Source organism: Lithobates pipiens, unplaced genomic scaffold (assembly GCF_037356315.1).
Source record: "Lithobates pipiens isolate NorthernLeopardFrog02 unplaced genomic scaffold, aLitPip1_a1.2 Scaffold_8, whole genome shotgun sequence".
In the NCBI taxonomy this organism is placed as follows: Eukaryota; Metazoa; Chordata; class Amphibia; order Anura; family Ranidae; genus Lithobates; species Lithobates pipiens.
Window position 1 is genome coordinate 102321778 of NW_027507903.1, and position 22510 is coordinate 102344287.

Consider the following 22510-nt stretch of genomic DNA (forward strand, 5'->3'; position numbering starts at 1 on the left):
TAAACTGACCACGGTGTCAGGGCTCAGAAGCCTTGATAAACTGTGGTCAGTTTACAGGAGGGAGGGCAGAACCAGGCAGGATCAGCCAGGTATTTTAGGTTATACAGGGGGGTCAAATTACACAGCAATGCTGTATAACATGCTTAATGGGAAAAGGATATATATATATTTTTTTTTTAAGTGGTTTATTAAATAAGGAAGTTCTAAATGCAGTGAGATGTGCAGTAATTGCATTTAGGTGATTGGTTCTTATAGGTCTATGCCCTTTTCACATAGTGATTGAGAATGATTCATATTACCTCATTATAAGAGCTTGAATTGTGAAAAAGAAATCTCTTAATCCACCAACTGAGGCCACTAAAAACATTTTGGGACAATAAGCCAGGTTGCTTAAATTCATTGAAAATTTTTTTTTTATTATTGCCAGAGTTCCAGGGGTAAGAATTGAATTTGTTTATATATGCACCATTGATCGACATATTTTGTTGTGTATTTTGTTCCAGATTATTGGTATGGACAGATGCTATATTCCCGTATCGATCTGTTAGCTGCAAGTATCCAACGTGGGAGAGACATGGGTTTACCTAACTATAACAAAGTCAGCAGCTATTATGGATTCTCACCTCTAACATGGGAAAACATCAGCAACGCTGAATTAAGACAAAAGGTTTGTCTACTTTTTCCAGATGCACAAAAGCACCAATGAATGTAGTTACAGTACATAGTTATATAGTTAGTCAGGTTGAAAAAAGTCCATCTAGTTTAACCAATAAAAAAATGTCAATAGAATACCCCCATATACACAAACCAATACCCACTGTTGATCCAGAGGAAGGTATAAAATCAATAAAACATGTTCCAATTTGCTCCAGTGGGGGGGGGGGGGGGGGAATCCTTCCTGATGCCCCAGGAGGCAATCAGATGTTCCCTGGATCAACTACCCCTGGTGTTATTACCCCTAAATATTAGTAGCCAGTTATATTTTGTGCTTTTAGGAATGCATCCAGCTCTTTAAAAAAAAAATACTGACACAAACTAGTTCTTGAGGGAGTCTATTCCACATTTTCACGGCACTGTGAAAAAGGCTTTCCATATGTGAAGGATAAATCTCTTTTTCTAGAGACATAAACAGTGTCCACTTGTTCTGTACAGTATATTCCCCCTCTAAAATAAGGTATCATTTGTAATTGTATTTTAGTTACGGTATGTGGAATGAAAGAAAATTGTTCAGGGAAATATTTTATGATATAATATGTTTTCAATATCAAGCACTAACTTTCCTAATTTCTATAGCTTTCAAATTTGTATGACAATGACACTGAAAAGCTGGAGCTTATACCTGGTGCAATGCTGGAAATCAATGGGGATGCTGGCCGTTTCATACCAAAAATCATTCTGGATCAATTTTACCGTTTACGAGATGGAGACAGATTTTGGTTTGAAAATACTAAAAACAAGTATGTTATTGCTCTTATAGATGAATTATATATGTATATAGATTAAATGATCAGGGACCCATATTTAAAGTGGTTGTAAAGCCTTACATATACCCAATGAATACCTATCCTCAGGTGATACACAGAGATTGAACAAATCATCCTACATAAATTGTATCTGTCTATCTGCAGTCTTCTCTGCATCTGTTCAAAGTACTGGATTTATAATCTTGTCTGGGGGTTTGAAGAAAGGATTTGGATAACTGATGTTACACTCTGCAGAGCTTAGTGAGGAGAGCTCTGAGAGATGATTGGTGGGAAGAGGCACAACCCCCCCCCCCTTTCATATAGCTCACATGAACAGTGCTGAGGCTGTCAATCTGCTGGTGGTCCCTGCCCTGTCACCATTTTTCTCTTGGTGTCAGGAAACCTTGTCAGAAGTAATTAATGCTGATAGCAGAGGTACAAAGCAGCAGACAGAAATTACACTTAGGCCGCGTACACACGGGCGGACTGTCTGGCCAACTAAGTCCGTCAGACAATCCGACAGACAGTCCGTCCTACTTTTGAATGAACGGACTTGACGACACACGATGAACAGACAGTCCGCTGAAAGCTTGCGCAATGACGTGTACAGAACGTACGACGGGACTAGAAATACGACGTCCAATACACTGCAATGCAACCTTCGGCCGTGTAAATCCTTTCTGAGCATGCGCCATACTTAGTCCGTCCAACTTGCCTACTCACGAGCGGACTGTCCGCTGAAACCAAAGTTGGACGGACAATATTACGGAAATTCCGAAAGACTTAGTCCGCCAGACTGTCCGCTGAAAAAGTCAGCTGAAGCCCACACACGAGCGGATTGTCCGCTGAAACACGTTTCAGCGGACCAAGTCCGTCAGACAGTCCGCCCGTGTGTACGCGGCCTTAGGGATTTTAATTGAGAAAGTGGTTAAATAAAGGACTAAAAATAAAGGAATAAAGGAATAAAGTGGTTAAAAAAAAAAAAAACTTTTAGTAAAGGAGTAAACAGGGGGTCTCTAGATTCTGAGAAGTCCCCCCTCCCTCCCCCACATCCACGAGACCAGGGATGTGCAAAAAAGGCCTTTGTTCATTGTGTCTTGTGGCCTGCTATGGTTTAAGAGGAGAGCCATGTAGTAGTTTCTCCTCTTCTTTCAGGGCCAGCCAGGTTGTATGGTCAGATTTTTCTTTTTGGGGAACAGCAAAGTATTTTAGTAAACAAAACTATTTAGAATACCCGAATCAATTTACTTTATGTCAAGAATTTCCCTATCGGTTAATGCCATTTTTGCATCAATGACTTTATATTATTCATGTTCAATAAATAAATTGTTATGTGCTTTATTTGTGAAATAAGATTGCCTTTATTAATTATTCAAACATTTTAGGAGACATTCATATAGAAATACGGGTAATGCCAAAACAATACAAATGTATTTTTGTATTAGTCTCTTTACAGAGGCTGAAATAGCTCAGATCCAGAAAATGACATTCCATGATGTGATTGTAGCTGCCACTAAGACAATGGATACCGCACTTCAAAAAGATGTTTTTGTTTGGAAAACAAGTGAGTTAGTCTCTTTTTCTGTCTTTTTAAATCCCTATTAACATTATCAATGCAACAACAACATATTTATATGACTACTAATTACAAAATGCTCATAATTTCAAATTAGACTTTATTTTAATATTTTTTTTTAACTATAGCATGTAATGCTATCAATTTTAATGAATTACAGTTATTTATTTTTTTCTTACTGTATTACAGTATTTTTTACATTTTATTTACTTCCCTTAATACTACTGTGCATGAAATGCCATAAAGTGAACATTAGGTGGCAATCACAATGAGGAAAAAATGAATGAATGAGGAAAAAACAAATTGTGCTCCCAGTAATTATATAATTATATACACTTGTATCCTATAGGTGTGTGTGTCTGTTTTGTGAGCTGTAGCTAGCATAAACATTTGCAATATTTTGACTTATTCAAAATACACTTTGACTGATTTAAATTCTTGAGAGAACATGTTGTATAAAATAAAATACTTTTGTATACCTAGAAAAATCCAAACAAAAATGCATTTTCAATTCCTAGATGATCCGTGCCCGCAGCCCACACAACTTAACTCTGACAATCTGGAAACATGCGTACCTCTTATACTCACAAACTACTTTGAAGGAAGTGGTGTTGGATTTGGATTTACACTTGTATTTCTCGCCAGTTTTCCTTTTGGTATGAATAATTTTTCTAATTTTATTCTGTATTTCACACGTATGTAAATTGTTGAGTTTTCGTATACCAGTTATGGGCATAAAGCATCCTATGCCCAAGTAACTTTATTAAAGTACACAGGGCAGGCGTAGCACATCCTGTCCCTCTTTCCCCACCTTACTTACTTGAAATTCCCAGCTGGCAAAGTAAGAACCTGGAGTTAGTAAGCAATACAGCACATAGCTGTAGTCACTGCTGTTAAAAAATAAAAAAAATAAAAAGAAAAAACATTTTGAAAAGTGCTTATAAACACTGTTCAGAGCATCACACAGAAATAATGAATGCCTTTATTGTTCCTTTGGATTTACTGTTCTATTCTTATAAGAATGAATGGGGTGGTGTTTGATTTTGTTTTTGTTTTATTTAAAAATGTGTTCCTTTTTAACACTTTAACATTTAATTAATCCTAATCAATTCCCCTCCTTCCTATATAGATGGGGTTTTTTTTGTTCTAATTTTTAAACCATTAATATTGAAAAAAAAAATAGTATTTATTTTATTTGGAAGTTTCTGTGTCACATTAAAAAAAATTGATAAAAAAAAAACCTTCATGTCATTTACATTAATTTGTACCACAAGCAGCATCATTATAAACTTAACAAATTATAAAAAAAAAGATATATACTTTTTATCTACAGTAAAACTATTTTTTAACTAACACAGATTAAAGTAGAAAATTTGCATTTTTAAATGTTTTGCACATCTTTTTGTAAAACAATTTGTGCAAAAAAGAAAGCCTTATTTGTCCCAAAAAAAACAAAAAAAAAAACAGGGGTGAAAGCTAAAGTAGCAATACAATAACTCTATACAATAACTCAGTCTGTAAAGTTAGTTGCAAACTTTAAGGCTCCATGCACACTGGAGCTCATAAACTGCAGTTTATTGGAGTTTGGGCGTTTTTTTTAAAAGCTCATAAACTCCACTCTATGTTAGCCTATGTGTCCATGCACACATGGACATTTTTTAGCTTTAATGAGTGGAGTTTATGGGCTTTTTTCTGAACGCCAGACATTTGCGTTCAAAGTGACGTTTTTCACTGCCAAAAAACGACAAACGCTCATAAACGCTTATAAACTCTTGCGTTAATTAGTGTTCGGCATTCTATTTTTTCAAAGCATTGTGGGAGTTTGGAATGCACTGTGGGATTTTTGGAGTGTCCTCTGTGTATTTTTATTGAAAATGCCAATAAACGCTAACGCTCATAAACGCTAGTACAAAACGCTGTTAAAAGCACGTTTTTCAACCAGAGTTTTCTGCCAACAATCTGGCATCCAGAAAAAGCTTTTTTGAGCTTCAGTGTGCATAGAACCTTATATGGGCAGTATTCTGTTTTTAAACATTAGTAAATTGCCAGCAGGACCATCTGATTTGACTTCTACAGGTACCTAAACAATCTCTGACAGCATCTCAAAAGTAATGAAACTAGCTTTCTCACATTAGTTTAGCAGCAGCTAGTTTGCCACTTAGGTGAGTGGTTACTGTACGAATAGTAGTGGCACCGGCCATAGATTTGACAGACACTGCTAATAGTTGCAACTGTTCACATATAGTGTGCTCATGCACAGGGGCGGACTGAAAATTCATGGTGCCCCCGGGGAATAGGAGATTATGGGGCCCCCAGGCAATAGATTATGGGGCCACACAGGATACACACACACACATACAGTGTGTGTGTGTGTGTGTGTGTGTACAGAGGCTGGCAACCCTGATGGGGCCCCTTAGTGCCATAGGGCCCTTGGAAACTGCCCGAGATCCCGAATGGTCAGTCCGCCCCTGCGCATGCAGCATTTATAACTGATTGCAAGAATCTACTGATTCTTGTTGATGCCCGTCTCTGGCAGCTGCTAAACTGCCAATTGAACTTCATCTCTCACTTCTGCTTCCCCAATCTAACTGCTGCTTCGTGAGACCCCACCCCTGTTATATAAATTGATCAAAAGTGTGGTAGGAAGAGAGCCCAAGCTTGGCAGTATAGCTCTCATGGTCTCTGGGCAGTTGTAAGATTGATAGCATTATGTTTAGGCATCTGTTGGTACCGTAATTCAGCATTTTTTGGTTGTTTTCAGGCACTTGTGGAACAATGGATTACTTTAATTGTACTACTGTTTATTTTATTTTTAAATAACATTTTATTTTGATTATGGAAAAATACAGATTTAGCAATCATTTTTTTGTTTGCAGTGAGTTTACTTATTGCAGTGGCGGTCGCACAATACCGCAAGAGATCATTTATTCGGATGCAGAAACTGAATAATAGTCCTGCTGTCAGTCAGGATAGTGATCTCAAAGGATTTCAAGGTATTCCAAACGTTATCAAAATAGTTTTGTCAGCATGTCTGTGTTTGTGTCAATTCTTCATTCACTAATCTTGCACTGTAGAAAATTGGAATCAGTGTATCTGGCGTCCACAGTAACCAATTGGATTATTTCACTTTCTTCAAAAATGAAAGATTAATCGTAATTAATTTCTATAGGCAACTGCTTCAATTTTGCCCCTGTCTCTTTCCCCAGTTACAACCCATTAGACACATGGGGGTTGATATACTAAAGGCAAATTGTATTTTTGCAAGTAAAAAGCATATTTGCCTTTAGTAAATCAACCCCTATGTGTCTAATTGGCTGTAACTGGGCAAAGAGACGGAGCAAAATGAAAGCAGTTGCCTATATCAAGGAGAAGTTACACTTTGCAAGAAATTTTCCCAGAGCTTAATGAATTTGATGAAAATTTACTTTGCAAAGAATAATGAATCAAATGCAAGGATAATAATAAAAACAGTATTTTTGCTTATATGATTGGGTTATGGAAGTCAGCATAGCTTCAACTCATTCATTAGGCTCTGGGGAAAATTCCCTTGCAACGTGAGAAGCCTATTTGCTTTTAATAAATCAACCCACGCTATCATTCAGGTTTTATTGGCTGTCTATGGAGAAACTCTATTTTAATGGATTTGGCCCGCTTAACCTAATCACATATTGCATTTGCTAAAATGTCCACCATTTTACACAATTTGGAACAGATATGGTTTAAAAAATGTATTAAAAAAAAAAAAAAAAAAAAAAAAAAATATATATATATATATATATATATATATATATATATATATATATATATATATATATATATATATAAATGAAAAACCTTTATTTACTTTTCTTTTTAAATATATCCTAGCCACTGAATGGTGTGGAGCTGATGAGCCATTACAGCCTGTTTTTGTTCAGCTGCATCCAGAACAAGTTATTAAAGTTGTAACTACTAACAAATCTGACACAAGGAGAATTCATTTGAAAGCCCAGCAAGCTGTGGAGATTACTCATTCCGACAATGCTGGAAGCAAAACCCTTCGAATAAGAATCCCCAAAGAGTATGACCTGGTAAGAATTCAGATTTTCTACCAGAAACATTCTATAGGACTGTAGTCTCTATTTTCATCCAATCATTTTGAATAGATTACCAACAGACAGAAGAACGCACTCCAAATGACTTTGTATATGCCATGACAAAGCATATTAGGAAAATGTTCTGCTAGAATCATCAACTTTTTTTTTTAATTATTGAGATTAAGATTATATACTATAAAATCACATTTGAAAGAAGAATCAATTAGGTGGACAACTGAATAGTGCAACTTTATGTCAGTACGTCTATTCCACCTTGTTCTTATTTTTTTTAAATCATCTGTACATTCAATTTGGGTAGTATAGGTAGGTAGAATCACCCACTGGCTGTTTGTCCCTCGGAGACTCTAGTGCTGAGCTTGGCTATTGTAGTTTTTGTTTTAACTCACTTTTTCATAGCTAGGTTTCCCAATGTATTAATTTTATATTATTCACAACATTAAGGGGAGTTTGACACCATTTTTTCACTTTGGAGTTTTTGGGTTCTTTGAAAGAAGTTGTGGCAGGCATATCTCAGAATTAGAGTCCCTGATGCATATATTATAATGACCCAGCATCTGATTTAACCTGCCAAGAACATTACTAAAATATAAATTTTAGGTACACTTGATCTTAAGCCGCGTACACACGGGCGGACTGTATGGCCAACTTAGTCCATCAGACAATCCGACGGACAGTCTGTCCTACTTTTGAATGAACGGACTTGACCACACACGATGAACAAACAGTCCGTCGAAAGCTTGCGCGATGACGTGTACAGCACGTACGATGGGACTAGAAATAGGACGTCCAATACACAGCAATGCAACCTTTCGCCGTGTAAATCCTTTCTGAGCATGCGCCATACTTAGTCCGTCGAACTAGCCTACTCACGAGCGGACTGTCCGCTGAAACCAAAGTTGGACGTACAATATTACGGAAATTCCGAAATACTTAGTCCGCCAGACTGCACGCTGAAAAAGTCCGCTGAAGCCCACACACGAGCGGACTGTCCGCTGAAATGTGTTTCGACGGACTAAGTTGGCCAGACAGTCCGCCCGTGTGTACGCGGCTTTAAAGGAAACCAGCCACAACCATGTAAGAATTTAAAAGTTCAAACCTAAAAAGTCATAATTGTGCAGACTAGCTATTTACTCCCTTATTTTGCAATGTCGACATATAGCTCTTAGAACCAAAAGACAGGGCTGACAGGACCCCACAGGTTTAACAGTTGCTGCTCTATCAACCGTCTGACCAACTGTTGTTAGCAATTAAAGTCTACCAGCTAGCGAATATGCATAGCAATGATACATTACGGAGCCGTTAATTTTTTTCATACCTTTATTTGGAACTTGATAGTTATTGAATGAGAGAACCAGAAATGATTTAGGCTTTGAATATTTCTTCATTTCTAATTCACACTCCATAGATCATATTGCACAGAAATTTGTAGATATTTGTCTGTTTTCTATTTACATCAATTTGTCAATTTCGATCTAGGTGCTGTTTTTTAACACTGAACAAGATCAATCTTCTTTCCTCAACAAACTTAAAGAATTCTTTGATAAAGGTGGAATTTCATTAACTGTCAGGTCGATGAGAGAAAAAGAAATTTTGAAAGAATCAGTTTCAAAGAAACAAAGGCAAATAATGCTGGAAACATTTTTCAGACACTCACTTTCCCATGTAAGTAACCTGAACATGACATTTGTTTTAAACTGACAGTATTGACTGATTTATAGTAAACTATACTATAGTAAACTAATGGCCACCTAGCACACTAGTGAGCCAAGGGAATCCATGGTAAATGTGCAATTAGTGGGCAATTCATTAACTTTTCTTAAGAAAATGTAACTTTTATGTTTTAAATCTTTATAAAATAAAAACTGTAATGGCTATTTGCTTGCCTAGGAACCCATAAAAGGTAGGCACTGCACGTTTTTTTATGGCCTTTCCTTTCTGGACTCTACTACTATAGGGTAAGGGTAGGCTTCAGTGTAAGTACTATCTTGAAACAGGGTGGGACTGTAGTTTCAGGTGGTTCTTTATTTGGTCTACAGATTAAAGGAAGAGTATAGTGATGCAGCAATCATTATGTACACAAGGCAGCGCAGCTGTGCTGGTGCCAGCATGAAGTTAACGCTAGGGCAGGGCCTAGTAGAGAAGTACTGATTTGTGAAGCATAAAATGGCAAACTATTCCGGGTGGAATGCCACATTCCTCACCATTGCAATGATGATGATTGAGGATAACTGATGCTTACGTAAATGCTTATGGAATATTTTTTCATAAAGATCTGTTTTTGGATAATAATTTAATTCAATAGTGCTGGCAATTGTGAGTCATGCATTGCACTTTTCTCTAAAGATTGGAGAAATCTACATAATTATTTTTAGGAACAATTGAGCCAGGTATGTTCCACTCATACGCTTATTACTATTGGTAATCATTGGAGCATTTTTAAAATTGCACTGCATATAGCATATGATCCTTCAACAACAAAGAGGGTTTAAATACCTTGTAGAACAACTCTAATCAACAGTGTTTTTTCTCTCTGAGTAGTGCCAAGTTCAGGGGGTTGTGTGTCGGACCACTGGAGAACCAGACTGCTGCTTTGTATGTGAAAGCAGCGGTCTTACTCTATTACGTGCTGCCAACACAGGGTATGTCAGTTCTTACTGTAGAACTTACTGTGAAAAAAAAAGACAAACATAGTTATTACTGTATATGCAGTCTGAATGTGTTACAGTTAAAATAGAAGGGTTTAGTTGGACTTTATATCAATCAATTTATTGATATTGTTATGATATATTGACTTTTAATTTACTTTAATATATGCTTCATATTTTGTTTCAATGGGGAAACAGTTTAACATTGAAATGAATACACTTGAATGAAGTCTATTATACTGTAATCCTATAGGTTCTGGATATAAATAAGGCAGATGCAGGAGTAATACACAAAAAGGAGAATGCAGAAGCTCTGCAATGTGAGCTGTCAAGAGAAGAATTTGCAGAATCTCTAGGACTTGATCCAAATGCTCATTTTGTGGAGTCGATGTTTTGTAAAGCTGACCAAGACTGCAATGGATATCTATCATTTAAAGAATTTTGTTATATATTGGCTACTTTATTAACAGGTAACTTAACTTCATTCCTTTCTATCCCTTTCTCCCTTTTTCCTTTCCTTCCTATTTGCACATATTATATTTATTTACTTGAAAAATAAATATACTCAGCGCTGCACCTATGGACAATAATTACTAATAATAATACAGTGCCTACATCATTGATATTGTTTAACAATATAGTATAAAGTGCTCAGTGCAATTATAGTGCAAACAGAATAAAGTGCAATCATATAAAGTCCATTCAGTGCAATATTTTGGGCTTGTGCAAATATGCAATTGATGTGGTTATCAGGTGACACTCCTGATCCCCACTCACCAGCACAAATCTTTAAATAGGCCTGTTATTATATAAGGGTAATAAATCCCATCAATGGTCAGGGCTGTTGGGTATGGTCATTATATGGAAATGACTCCTTCTTTCCACCGGCATATTTAAAAACATTTGGAATATCCCATATGCTCATTTATCACCTTCCCAGCTTTCACTTTCATTTTTGATAGTTGTGGATATGGGATATTCCAAAGGTTTTTAAATATACCGATGAACTTTATTCTGTTTGCACTATAATTGCACTGAGCACTTTATACTATATTGTTAAACAGCATCATTGATGTAGGCACTTTATTATTATTAGTGATTATTGTCTATAGGATAAGAGCAGCGCTGAGTATGATATATATTTTTCATCATTTGGGGTTTTTTACCTTACACTACAGCAGCAGCCCATATTATATTATATTTATAGTATTACTCACTTATCTCCATAGCACAGGTTTCATTATTATATATTTATTTACTTATTGACTTATTTAATTTGTTTTACTATGTTTACTAAAGTCTTTATTCAAAATAAACATATAATAATTTGTTTCAATGAGAGATCTTTTTTTAACTATTTTCCGAAAAACATAAATTATGGAGCAAACTACACTGATATGTTCTGTAAATATTATAACTTTTATTGCATTTTTATATTCTTAATTTAGGTCCTGTTGAAAGCAAATTAAAGTTCATATTTTCGATGCACGACATTAATGGAAATGGATTGCTTACAAAGCAAGAGCTTGCTGGGATGCTTAGGTATTTACTTAAATAATGTTTTACCTGAGCATGAAATACAATTTTATCAATAGCATAAAATGAAGAAATATGTTAGTGGGACTTTTTTCATATGCCATGGAAGTCAGAGAGGCCAAAAGAAATATAGTTAAAAACAAGAACATTTTATTACAAACATAATTTACTTATAAAATTAGCCCTCAGGCATATACTTATACTATATATTTCCTAAAAGCAACAGGCAAAATGTCATATTTGACGATACAGGTAGTACAAATTGGTCTATGTGTTTTGTAGGCACCCCTCTTAAGGCTCCTCTCTTGAAGGGACTGCATACTCTATTTGGAGGCTCAGACAATCTTGTTCAAGGATTGGTTCCCAGGGCCTTCCCACAGGCCAGTGGGCACTTCTGGAGGTGCCCCCTGGATAGGGCAAGGGTGTCCCCATGCTGCCATAGGGTTCAAGTTTAAACCAGTGACTGAATATCACTTTGACAGTTATACATATGGTCTTGATGATGCAGGGTGGTCCGTGAAACGCTTAGACCATTTTGTACTACCTGCCTGAAGGCAATTTATGCATAAATTCTGTTTGTAATAAAAAATGTTAACTAAATCCCTTTTGGCCTTCCTGACTCCATAGTAGCACATGAAAAAAGTCTCACTTACGTATTTATTTTTTTGCTATATAGTATGAATAGGATGATGCCCTCAGGAGCCTTTATTCATTGTGTTAATAATATAATACTTTTTAATTCCACAATTTTATCAATACTGAGTTATGAAAATTAAGGAGGTTTTTCAACTTTGTTACAAAGTAAAATAAGAACAATGATATATTTTATGAAAAGGAATTTCTATATGCTAGCAGTTTTCATGAATAATTTCTTCCTTTGCACCTAGGCAGTATATAATATACCCCTGACATATCTGTAATTGTCAATGATGATTCAGTTGCCGATTTCTGCAAAACTGTAAGGGCTCATTTACACTCAGGTTGCTTTCTAAAGAGCAATCAGCAGGGGATTGCTCTTCAGAGGGCATTTGAGGGGCAGTGAGGAGTCTTCAGCAATTGTTTTAACCACTGAAATCTGTAGCATCTTGGCCATGGTATATGTACACCCCCATCCACTGCCTTTGACGCTTAAGGGGGATTGGTTGGGGGGACAATGAAAAATACTGCTCAGCCATGTTTTTATCATGCTACCCCCCACCTCCAACTGTAAGTGTAAACGAGGCCTAACAGACAGATGTTCAAAATGGAAGGTGCCTGTAAGCAAAAAACCATGGCAAATCCACCCTGAAAGGATAGATTTTTTAGATTTGTAGTATATTAGTGACTGATTCTGATGGTTTTGTGCTTGTTGTATTCTTAACTAGGGATCATCTGCTTTGTTGGATTTGCAAACAGTTTTGTGAATCATGCTGACAGTTTGAAGTTTACAGGAAATCCTGTTGTCTGGGTTTGAATTCAGTTCTGGTTTTGTAGATCTAAAAGACACAGCGGGGTTGATTTGCTAAAACTAGAGAGTGCAAAATCTGGTGCAGCTCTGCATAGAAACCAATCAGCTTCCAGGTTTTTTTTTTGTCTAAGCTTAATTGAACAAACTGAAATTAGAAGCTAATTGGCTACCATGCAGAGCTTCACCAGATTTTCTCAATCTCCACTTTAAGTAAATCAACCCCATTATTGCCAAGCAAAATGCATGAGTAGTCAGTACATGTACAAATGCCAAACAAATAAATAAATCTTTCCTTACACATAATCATTAGCTATTCCTAACAGCTCCAACACACTCTGACAATACAGTTGCTGTGAACCCAATCTTTGTTTTATAGAACAGGGCCTTGGATATTTATTCCTTCAAATGTTTGGCTCTCGTAACTCATTTGGCAAAGGCTATACAATGCATTTTAGGTTGGTCCCTATTTCTGGTAGTAAACCTATGGAAATTTTGGCCAAAAGTTCACAATTAGTGAACGTCATGAAGCCTAGGGGTTCACAGCAAACATAGTGGTAAATCTGTGTCTCATCTCTATTCCTAATGATGACAGTAGAGAGTATTCTTCATAGGTAACTTTTTTGTAGTTTTTATGGTAAAAAAAATCTTCAGATGCACTTTAAAGAATAAAACAGTGTTACCATGTCAAACTACAGACACATTTTTGTTTAGATTAGACTTGTTCACACCTTTACACAGCAAGACTGTCTCGGAATTCTGCCAATTCATAGCATGGCTGAAGCTCACTCCTACAGGTAATTAACTGTGGTCAATTAGCATATAAAGCTTATTAAGGCCCTGTTTCTGCTGAACAGTGATTTCATTGCACCAGATGCAGTCATTTTTTGGTTATGTAAGTAGCTGTAAGTCCGAATATAAGTGGAGGAATCAATTGATGTTCTCTTGCTCAGCTAGAAGTATATGGCTAGCTTTAAAAGAGTGAGTGTAATGGTAATGTTTAATGGTATGTTTTGTAGGTCCTTCAGTCAATTATCAAGCTTTCTTTCAAAAGACCAAACAGAAAAAGCTATTGAGTGTATGTTTGGCGAGAGTGGACTTCCCTGCAAACCAGAGATCACATGGGAGGAATTCTATGCTGTTTTTAGGCAGCATTCAAATATATTGGATTCTGTGACATTCCAAGGTATGGGTTTGTGAAACTCTAGCAGTAGAATGTATATTCCCTACTAGTAATGATGATATGAGAGTTAAAACAACAATAGCACACTCTGTTATGCTCTAGGCCAGTGTTTCTCAACTCCAGTCCTCAAGGCACCCCAGCAGGTCGGGTTTTCAGGATTTCCCTTAGCTGTAATGGCTTTGGTAATTACTAAGGCAGTGAAACTGATCAAATCACCTGTGTAAATCAATGGAAATCCTGAAAACATGACCTGTTGGGGCGCCTTGAGGACTGGAGTTGAGAAACACTGCTCTAGGCCACTCAGATTTCTTATGCAGGGCAGTAGATGACAAATATCAGCACAAATCCAAGCTATCCACACATGTCCTGTAACAAAATGTAGGTGGCATACCACTAACTTCAAACTGTGGGCAATTTTATCAGTATGAATGACCACTTACATTCCTCCAGGCCCTGTGTTATTACAACATTATACAGGATTTATATAGTGTCGACAGTTTGTGCATCACTTTACAACATGAGGACAGACAGTACAGTTACAATACAATTTCAATACAATAGGGATTAGAGGAACCTGCTCATTAGAGCTTACAACCTAAAAGGGGGAGGTCAAGTGTTACAAAAAGTAATAGCTGTAGGTGATGAGCTGATGGAGAAAATAAAAGTACAGTTGTTAAGTGGAGACAGGATAGGCTTCACTAAAGAGAAGGTTTTAGAGGGAAGAGAAGTCCCGGAGTTGAGCATGGGAGGAGGTGATGAGGCAGTTAGAGAGAAGGAGGTTTTGGGAAGAACAAAAAAAAACTTTGGCTGGTATTTTGAGACAAGGTCAGTGGTGTAGCTGGGGCCAAAGTTGTGGGTGGCTTTGTAAGTTGTTGTTAGTATTTTGAATTTTATTCATTGGGTAAGCAGAAGTCAGTGGAGGGATTGACAGAGAGGAGTACCAGACATTGAACGGTCAGTATGGTGCTTGAGTCTGGCAGCAGCCTTGGACTGAAGGGGGGTAGTCTATTTAAAGTTAAGCCAATCAGAAGGAAGTAACTTTAGTCAAGGAAAGAGATAACCAGGGAGTTAATTAGAAGCTTGGAGAGTGATGTGATGGTGGCCCTAGCACTCTGGCATGAAGGGACAGACTGATAGTTGTACCGACGATCTTGACAGAAAGTCAGGGGAAGGGGCCAAAAGAGGGGCAAATATAATGAGATTGAGTTTGAGCAAGTGGTGTGATATTCTCTATGGTGTAACACCATAAACTCCCTTTTTTTAAAAAAAAACAGTGTTGTAGATAATGAAATGCAATGGCTACACAATACCCAGCTGCTGTATCTATCACACCAACTACCTTATGTGTGTTATACACAAAATACTTCTTAAATTATGAACAGTGCCCAGGTTTTAAAACCTTTTACTTTGTGTATAAAGTGCAAGGTCAAACAATAATAAAGCTGTCAAAACTTATATGAGCAAGTTCATTAAACCTTGTCATACAGTGCTTGTAATATATACATAACCACAAATGAATATTAAAACTTAAAGTTGATGTAAATCCACTCTTATAATTTCTAAATTATTTCCATAGTGCTAATCTATAAGGATATACATGCTTCCTGCATGTATCCTTACCTGTCAAATTTCCCCCCTTTAGCTTTTTGGAGCCCTGCAATACTTCGGACTCTGTGGGCAGGTCTGTTGTCCAGGGCTCGTGGGTGGAGTCGTGATGTCTGTCCACCTCTACACTCACCTTGGCCAGGCAATGATATTTCTTACACTGAACTTCTGCTGGTCTCCTGGATTATGCCACATGATCACTAACATCCAGTTAAAACCAAGGAAAGTCACCACATGACTTCAGCATGCCAAATCATGCTGAGGTGTGGAGCAGCCAATCCTGGGAGAGCTGGAGAAGAAAGGAGGGGGGGGAATGTGAAGTACATAGAATGCCTCTCTCACACTTGTGCCGAGATAATGAAACCACCTGTCTCTCACAGCAAGGGGGAAGAAACTAACACCTATTTCTGTGTGTGTCTGTTTTTATCTTACTGAAGAAAGATGAGAGGATTGCTCAGAGCTGGATTAACTCTTTGTGGCAAGACTGGGCACAGATGAAATTACATCCTCTGCTTTAACAGATATGAGTCTTGGGTTTAAATCCATTTTAAGTCCATAAAAAATGTGAAAAAACATGTGCCATCAAAATTACAAAATAGTGTTGTACTTTTAAGATTTGCATAAAGTGCTAGAGCAGTGTCCACAATGTCCACAATTTATCATTCCTTCTTGTGCACTTGTAAAACTTTAACCCCTGATCTTCTTCACCCCTTGTCAGTGCTCAGTCACCAGAACCTACTGACCTACTGACCGCTTATATATAAAAAAGTAGGTCAGCTGTGCCTTTAACCGCTTCCCGACCACCTCACGCACATATACTGTGGCAGAAGGGCACGCACAGGCAGATTAATTTACCTGTATGTTGCCCTTTAAGAGGTGGCTTGTGGGCATGCACGCACAAGCCCACTGGGAGCCCTGTGACCGTGATTGTGGCTTCCGCGGACTCGATGCCTCCATACCCGCGATCGTGTCACGGATGAGGATAAGTGGGGAGATGCTAATGTAAACAAGCATCTCCCCGTTTTGCCTAATGACACTGTCACTGATCAGCGCTCCCTGTAATCAGGAGAGGTGATCAGTGACGTGTCACACACAGCCCAACCCCCCCCCCCCCCACACACACACAATTACTCACTAGGACACACTTAAACCCTACAATGCCACCTAGTGGTTAACCCCTTCACTGCCAGTGACATTTTTACAAAAATCAATGCAATTTTTTAACATTGATCACTGTATTAATGCCAATGGTCCCAAAAATGTGTCAAAATTGTCCAATGTGTCCGCCATAATGTTGCAGTCCCAATAAAAATTGCTGATCGCCGCCATTACTAGTAAAAAAAAATGATCAATAAAAATGCCATAAAACTATCCCCTATTTTGTAGATGCTATAACTTTTGCGCAAACCAATCAATAAACGCTTATTGCGATTTTTTTTGTTTTACCAAAAATATGTAGATGAATACGTATTGGCCTAAACTGAGGAAAAAATAATTTTTATATATTTTTTTGGGGCTATTTATTATTGCAAAAAGTAAAAAATAATGCGTTCCACCAGACGTATGTGAAACCAGATGACAACCCAGGAAAATAATTGTCAGAGGGGGGCAGAGCGTGGTCACTATAAAAGGAAGTGCCTAAACATGGACCGTCACAGGGGGATCGCTGGGCATTATTATGATGACAGCTGCAGATTTGAAAAGATTGACAAGAACTTTGGAAATAACTTTAACATGATGAAGACTGGATGAGATTGGGTGCACAGGTCACAGATACAATCCAGCTGTTGAAACTGTCACAATACAGATGACACACATATAAAACATCATTCATTGCTTTCTAATTATCCCAAATGTAATGAGAAAGCCCTTCCTCTTATTGGATAAGATGATCAGTGCACTCACAGGATGTCCAACAAGGGGGATTATTTACAGAATCAGCAAAACATCTGTCCTGAAAAGTTATTTCCCCATTCTTCTCAGGAATGCAAGCCTGATTTCCAAACAAAGACTTTCCCAACTGTGTGGGCTGGTGGCACATAAACATGGCATTGGGTGGAAGAGGCAGGGATGAAGCCTGGGACAGATGAATGGATGGTGGGTGAGCAGAGCCTATGTGCTCTCACTGACATCCCTCATGCAGCAGAAAGTTTGTTTGTTCCACAAGTGAGGAGCTCAGCCATGCACTGCTGCTGGGGAAAGGGAGAGGGGTCCAGATCACTCGCATCACCAACACATGCCTAGGCGTGCTCACAACACACTTTTTATTACAGGAATAGATCATCAGACACAAAGTACAGATCGGCAATAAGACACAAATAGTCATTCAGTGTCACAAAGCACTTTGCAGGCTACACAGGGCTCCAGAAGTAGTTTGCATACAGATCAGAGGGTGGTTAAAGTCTGTCCTGATGGGGTCCTGATGATCGCAGTCCCAGGATACACAGTGACAGAGGCAGAACATTCACTGTGACAGCAGCATGGGAAGCAAATGTCCACACAGACAACACAACCCACTCTCATGTCTGTCAGTCCAGACACCCTCCATCCCCTGTACACAGCACGCACCTACCTTTCTTCCCCTTCATTGCCCGATGGTCAGTGGGGGGGGGGGGGGGGTGTTGAAGATGAGGAGTTAAATGTCTGACGTGTCCTGGCATGTACTCCACAATCTGTCACTTTCCCAAGTAGCGCTGTTCTCCCAGAAGCAGCACCATCAGATCCCCTCACCCACTCAGCCCTCGCCCTGTCTAATAGTATAACATGGCAATGTTTTGATCCATCAGTATAGTATAACATGGCAATGTTCTGACTCAGAACATTACCATGTTATACTGTCTGTACTGATGGATCAGAAGAACATTGCCATGTTATACTGTACACATGAGGATGTCAGCACAGCACACAATAGCATTTAAAACAGAGACAGGGTCAGAGATTATCAAAACAATCTTCAATGGATCTGCAAATAGGTCCCGCTCAGGCCATGCATTCCATCCTAGCAGAGGGAACATCACTTCCGGCTTCTCACTAGCACAGAGAAACCAGAAGTGACGGCAAGGGAAAGCACCACCCATGTCCTACGGCAGTGCCAATAAAAAAAAGCACAGCAAGAAGAATGACACTATGGGAGTGTAGAGGTGCACTGCAGTGCACCACAAAGCATCAGAAAACCCTGCAAATGATGCGTCCCACCTGAAATCACGTGATTGCATTGGCGTCATGCTTCCCATAGTGCACTGTGTCTCGTGCCCGAACACAGGGCACTTAAAGGACCTTTTTTTCCACTAAAGGGCCTTTTTTTGTGACAAGCTTTGGCGGCACCCGTGCGCCCCCTATGGACAGGCCGCCATTGCTGGGGACCCAGTTCTATACACCTGAGTGGTCTTGCAATATACCTCCAGTGCTCAGAATACTTCTCTTGGGCCAGTTTCCACTTTTAGAGAGTCTGTTTCACGTCACAAGATAGAATCCAATTCTGTTTAAGCTGGGGACAAGACCAGCTTAAGGACAGAGGGTCTCCTTACTCTACAAGGTGTCCCATCGGCTTTCACACTCTCCTGAGAGTCCACAGCAGTGAGGATGAGAGCATGGAAGCTGGACAGGAAAAATATATCTTTAGTCCTTTTCAATCATGAAAAACATTTCGTTAGAATCTTTAGAACTTTAGAAATTGATTAATGAGAAAAAGTAAAATGCAAAGTGATTGAAGTTATCTCTTGCCTTTATCACTCATATGTTTTATTGCCCCTTTTTTCATATTTCTCAAGTACAGTAACATATTACACAGGTCTGTTTTTTATCATGCAGTAGCACTTTATTGCTGAAAATAAAAATATATTTATTTCCTGAAGGTTCAATGCCTCCTGTAAGCATCAAGAAGCCAAATAATATCAGAGTGTCATTCATAGGCAAAAGAAATGAGGAGGATAGCAAAAGGTAATATAACAATTCCAATGGTTATGCATGTAGGACCAGAGAAATAATTAAGTTCTTGTTATCAGGTTGCTTATACAGTGGTGTGAAAAAGTGTTTTCCCCCTTCCTCATTTCCTGTTCCTTTGCATGTTTGTCACACTTAAGTGTTTCGGAACATCAAACCAATTTAAACAATAGTCAAGGACAAGACAAGTAAACACAAAATGCAATTTGTAAATGAAGGTGTTTATTATTAAAGGTGAAAAAAAATCCAAACCATCATGGCCCTGTGTGAAAAAGTGATTGCCCCCTAAACCTAATAACTGGTTGGGCCACCCTTAGCAGCAACAACTGCAACCAAGCGTTTGCGATAACGTGCAATGAGGCTTTTACAGCGTCCTGGAGGAATTTTGGCCCACTCATCTTTGCAGAATTGTCCTAATTCAGTTACATTAGAGGGTTTTCGAGCATGAACGGCCTTTTTAAGGTCATACCACAACATCTCAATAGGATTCAGGTCAGGACTTTGGCTAGGCCACTCCAAAGTCTTCATTTTGTTTTTCTTCAGCCATTCGGTGGTGGACTTGCTGGTGTGTTTAGGATCATTGTCCTGCTGCAGAACCCAAGTTCGTTTCAGCTTGAGTACACGAACAGATGGTCGGACATTCTCCTTCAGGATCTCTTGGTAGACAGCAGAATTCATAGTTCCTTTTATCACGGCAAGTCTTCCAGGTCCTGAAGCAGCAAAACAGCCCCAGACCATCACACTACCACCACCATATTTTACTGTTGGTATAATGTTCTTTTTATGAAATGCAGTGTTCCTTCTACGCCAGATATACTTGGACACACACCTTCCAAAGAGTTCCACTTTTGTCTCATCGGTCCACAGAATGTTGTCCCAAAAGTCTTGGGGATCATCAAGATGTGTTGTGGAGAAATTGAGACGAGCTTTGATGTTCTTTTTGCTCAGCAGTGGTTTTCTCCTTGGAACTCTGCCATGCAGGCCATTTGTGCCCAGTCTTTTCCTGATGGTGGAGGCATGAACGCTGACCTTAACTGAGGCAAGTGAGGCCTGCAGTTCCTTGGACGTTGTTGTGGGGTCTTTTGTGACCTCTTGGATGAGTCGTCGCTGCGCTCTTGGGGTCATTTTGGGCGGCCGGCCACTCCTGGGAAGGTTCACCACTGTTCCATGTCTTCGCCATTTGTGGATAATGGCTCTCACTGTGGTTCGCTGGATTCCCAAAGCTTTGGAAATGGCTTTATAACCCTTTCCAGACTGATAGATCTCAATTACTTTCTTTCTCAATTGTTCCTGAATTTCTTTGGGTCTCGGCATGATGTGTAGCTTTTAAGGATCTTCTGGTGGACCTTACTGTGTCAAGCAGCTCCTATTTAAGTGATGCCTTGATTGTGAACAGGTGTGGCAATAATCAGGCCTGGGTGTGGCTAGAGAAATTGAACTCAGGTGTGGACAACCACAGTTATAGTATATTTTAACAAGGGGGGCAATCACTTTTTCACACAGGGCCATGATGGTTTGGATTTTTTTTCACCTTTAATAATAAACACCTTCATTTACAAATTGCATTTTGTGTTTACTTGTGTTGTCCTTGACTATTGTTTAAATTGGTTTGATGTTCCGAAACACTTAAGTGTGACAAACATGCAAAGGAACAGAAAATGAGGAAGGGGGCAAACACTTTTTCACACCACTGTATATTGATTTTCTGTACATGCAACGTACAGCTCATCTATCCCACAGGCCTGTACAGTATAACAACCTGCCCCTAGCCTTCACCAATCCTTTGTACAGCTTTTAGTGTCTCAAATGAAATTGATGTGGTTTCTGATTGTGGAATGATTTAAGCAGATGGCATGATAAAACAGAAACTATCAACTGAAAAAGGTACATTCATGACAGAAGTAAACTTGGCAAAAGTTGGGACATGATTGTAATTCTCATAAAACAGGTTATTTTTAAAGTAAAACTGAAGGCAGAGCTTTTTCTTTTCTTTAGATAGAGTGGAGAGAGATTAGAACATCAGTCAAGTTTGTATTGTTTGCCCCCATTCCAGAACTTCACCCTCTCCATTTGTCCTGGTCACCATTATCACCAAAAGTAAACAAAAAATTCAAGTTATGAATGATCAAGACAGGAATAGAGGGGAAGGTGAATTGGGACATAATTCTGGTGACTACCAGGGATTGTTCTTCACTTTGGAGGGATTTCCTCTCATTTTCTGTTGTGGCCATCAGATAGGACGTGTAGGGAAATCCCCCCCAAAGAGACACAGGAAATAACCCTCTCTTAACCTGTCCAAAGTGGGGAAAAAAAAGTTTTGACTTTAGTCCTGCTTAACCAAAGTCTGCAGAAAGCAAGAGAAAAACACTGACTTAAAAGGTCAGCCAGCTAAATATTGACTATTTTTTCTCAATAGCAAAGCTGAAAAAGATACCCATATCCTGGAGTCATATGGACAGGAACTTCGAAAAAGAACTGGCAAAAAGTAAGTAATAAGGACATACAGGGGATTTATTCTTGAACGTAAATGATGGAATTATTTTAATTTATTTCTGTTTTTTTTTTTACTTTTTAATTCTTATCAACTAGAAATGATTACAACCTAAGAGAGCCAAATGTATACACCACAGCAAGAAGAGAAAAATATGAGTCAAGCAAAGTTCGCCAAAAAATACAGCAGTTTAAACGCTTGATTGAAAATTACAGGCGCCATATCACATGCATTGCAATATTCTATGGAATATCAGCTGGAGTGTTTACTGAAAGAGCCTACTGTGAGTCACTATTTTAGATATATTTTTCTATTTTATTTAATTATTTTCTGAAAATCAGAAACTATTAGAAAGATAGTAATGTAGTAAAATGCTGATAATTGTAGCAACTGTATCCAGGCTGTTATAGTTCTAGTGCAGCAAATTGTTAAAAAATAGTAGAGCTGAACAATTTGGAGAATACTTAACTCCAGATATTTTAGGTACTTTTACCATGAAAAAATAAATCACACACGTTTTACTATGTC

The 22510-nt window shown here is 38.4% G+C and overlaps 1 protein-coding gene across 1 annotated transcript in view; it reads left to right on the forward strand.

The window, feature by feature from the left end:
• LOC143963038 (dual oxidase 1-like) overlaps positions 1–22510 on the forward strand; it is a 77085-nt gene that overhangs the window by 39651 nt on the left and 14924 nt on the right. Inside the window, exons 12-24 of the mRNA XM_077472589.1 lie at positions 504–667; positions 1294–1457; positions 2909–3027; positions 3558–3695; positions 5916–6032; positions 6907–7109; positions 8613–8798; positions 10035–10251; positions 11230–11323; positions 13781–13947; positions 19404–19488; positions 21908–21976; positions 22081–22265. Coding sequence (XP_077328715.1) covers positions 504–667; positions 1294–1457; positions 2909–3027; positions 3558–3695; positions 5916–6032; positions 6907–7109; positions 8613–8798; positions 10035–10251; positions 11230–11323; positions 13781–13947; positions 19404–19488; positions 21908–21976; positions 22081–22265 — 1908 coding nt within the window. The remainder of the gene's footprint in view (positions 1–503; positions 668–1293; positions 1458–2908; positions 3028–3557; positions 3696–5915; positions 6033–6906; positions 7110–8612; positions 8799–10034; positions 10252–11229; positions 11324–13780; positions 13948–19403; positions 19489–21907; positions 21977–22080; positions 22266–22510) is intronic.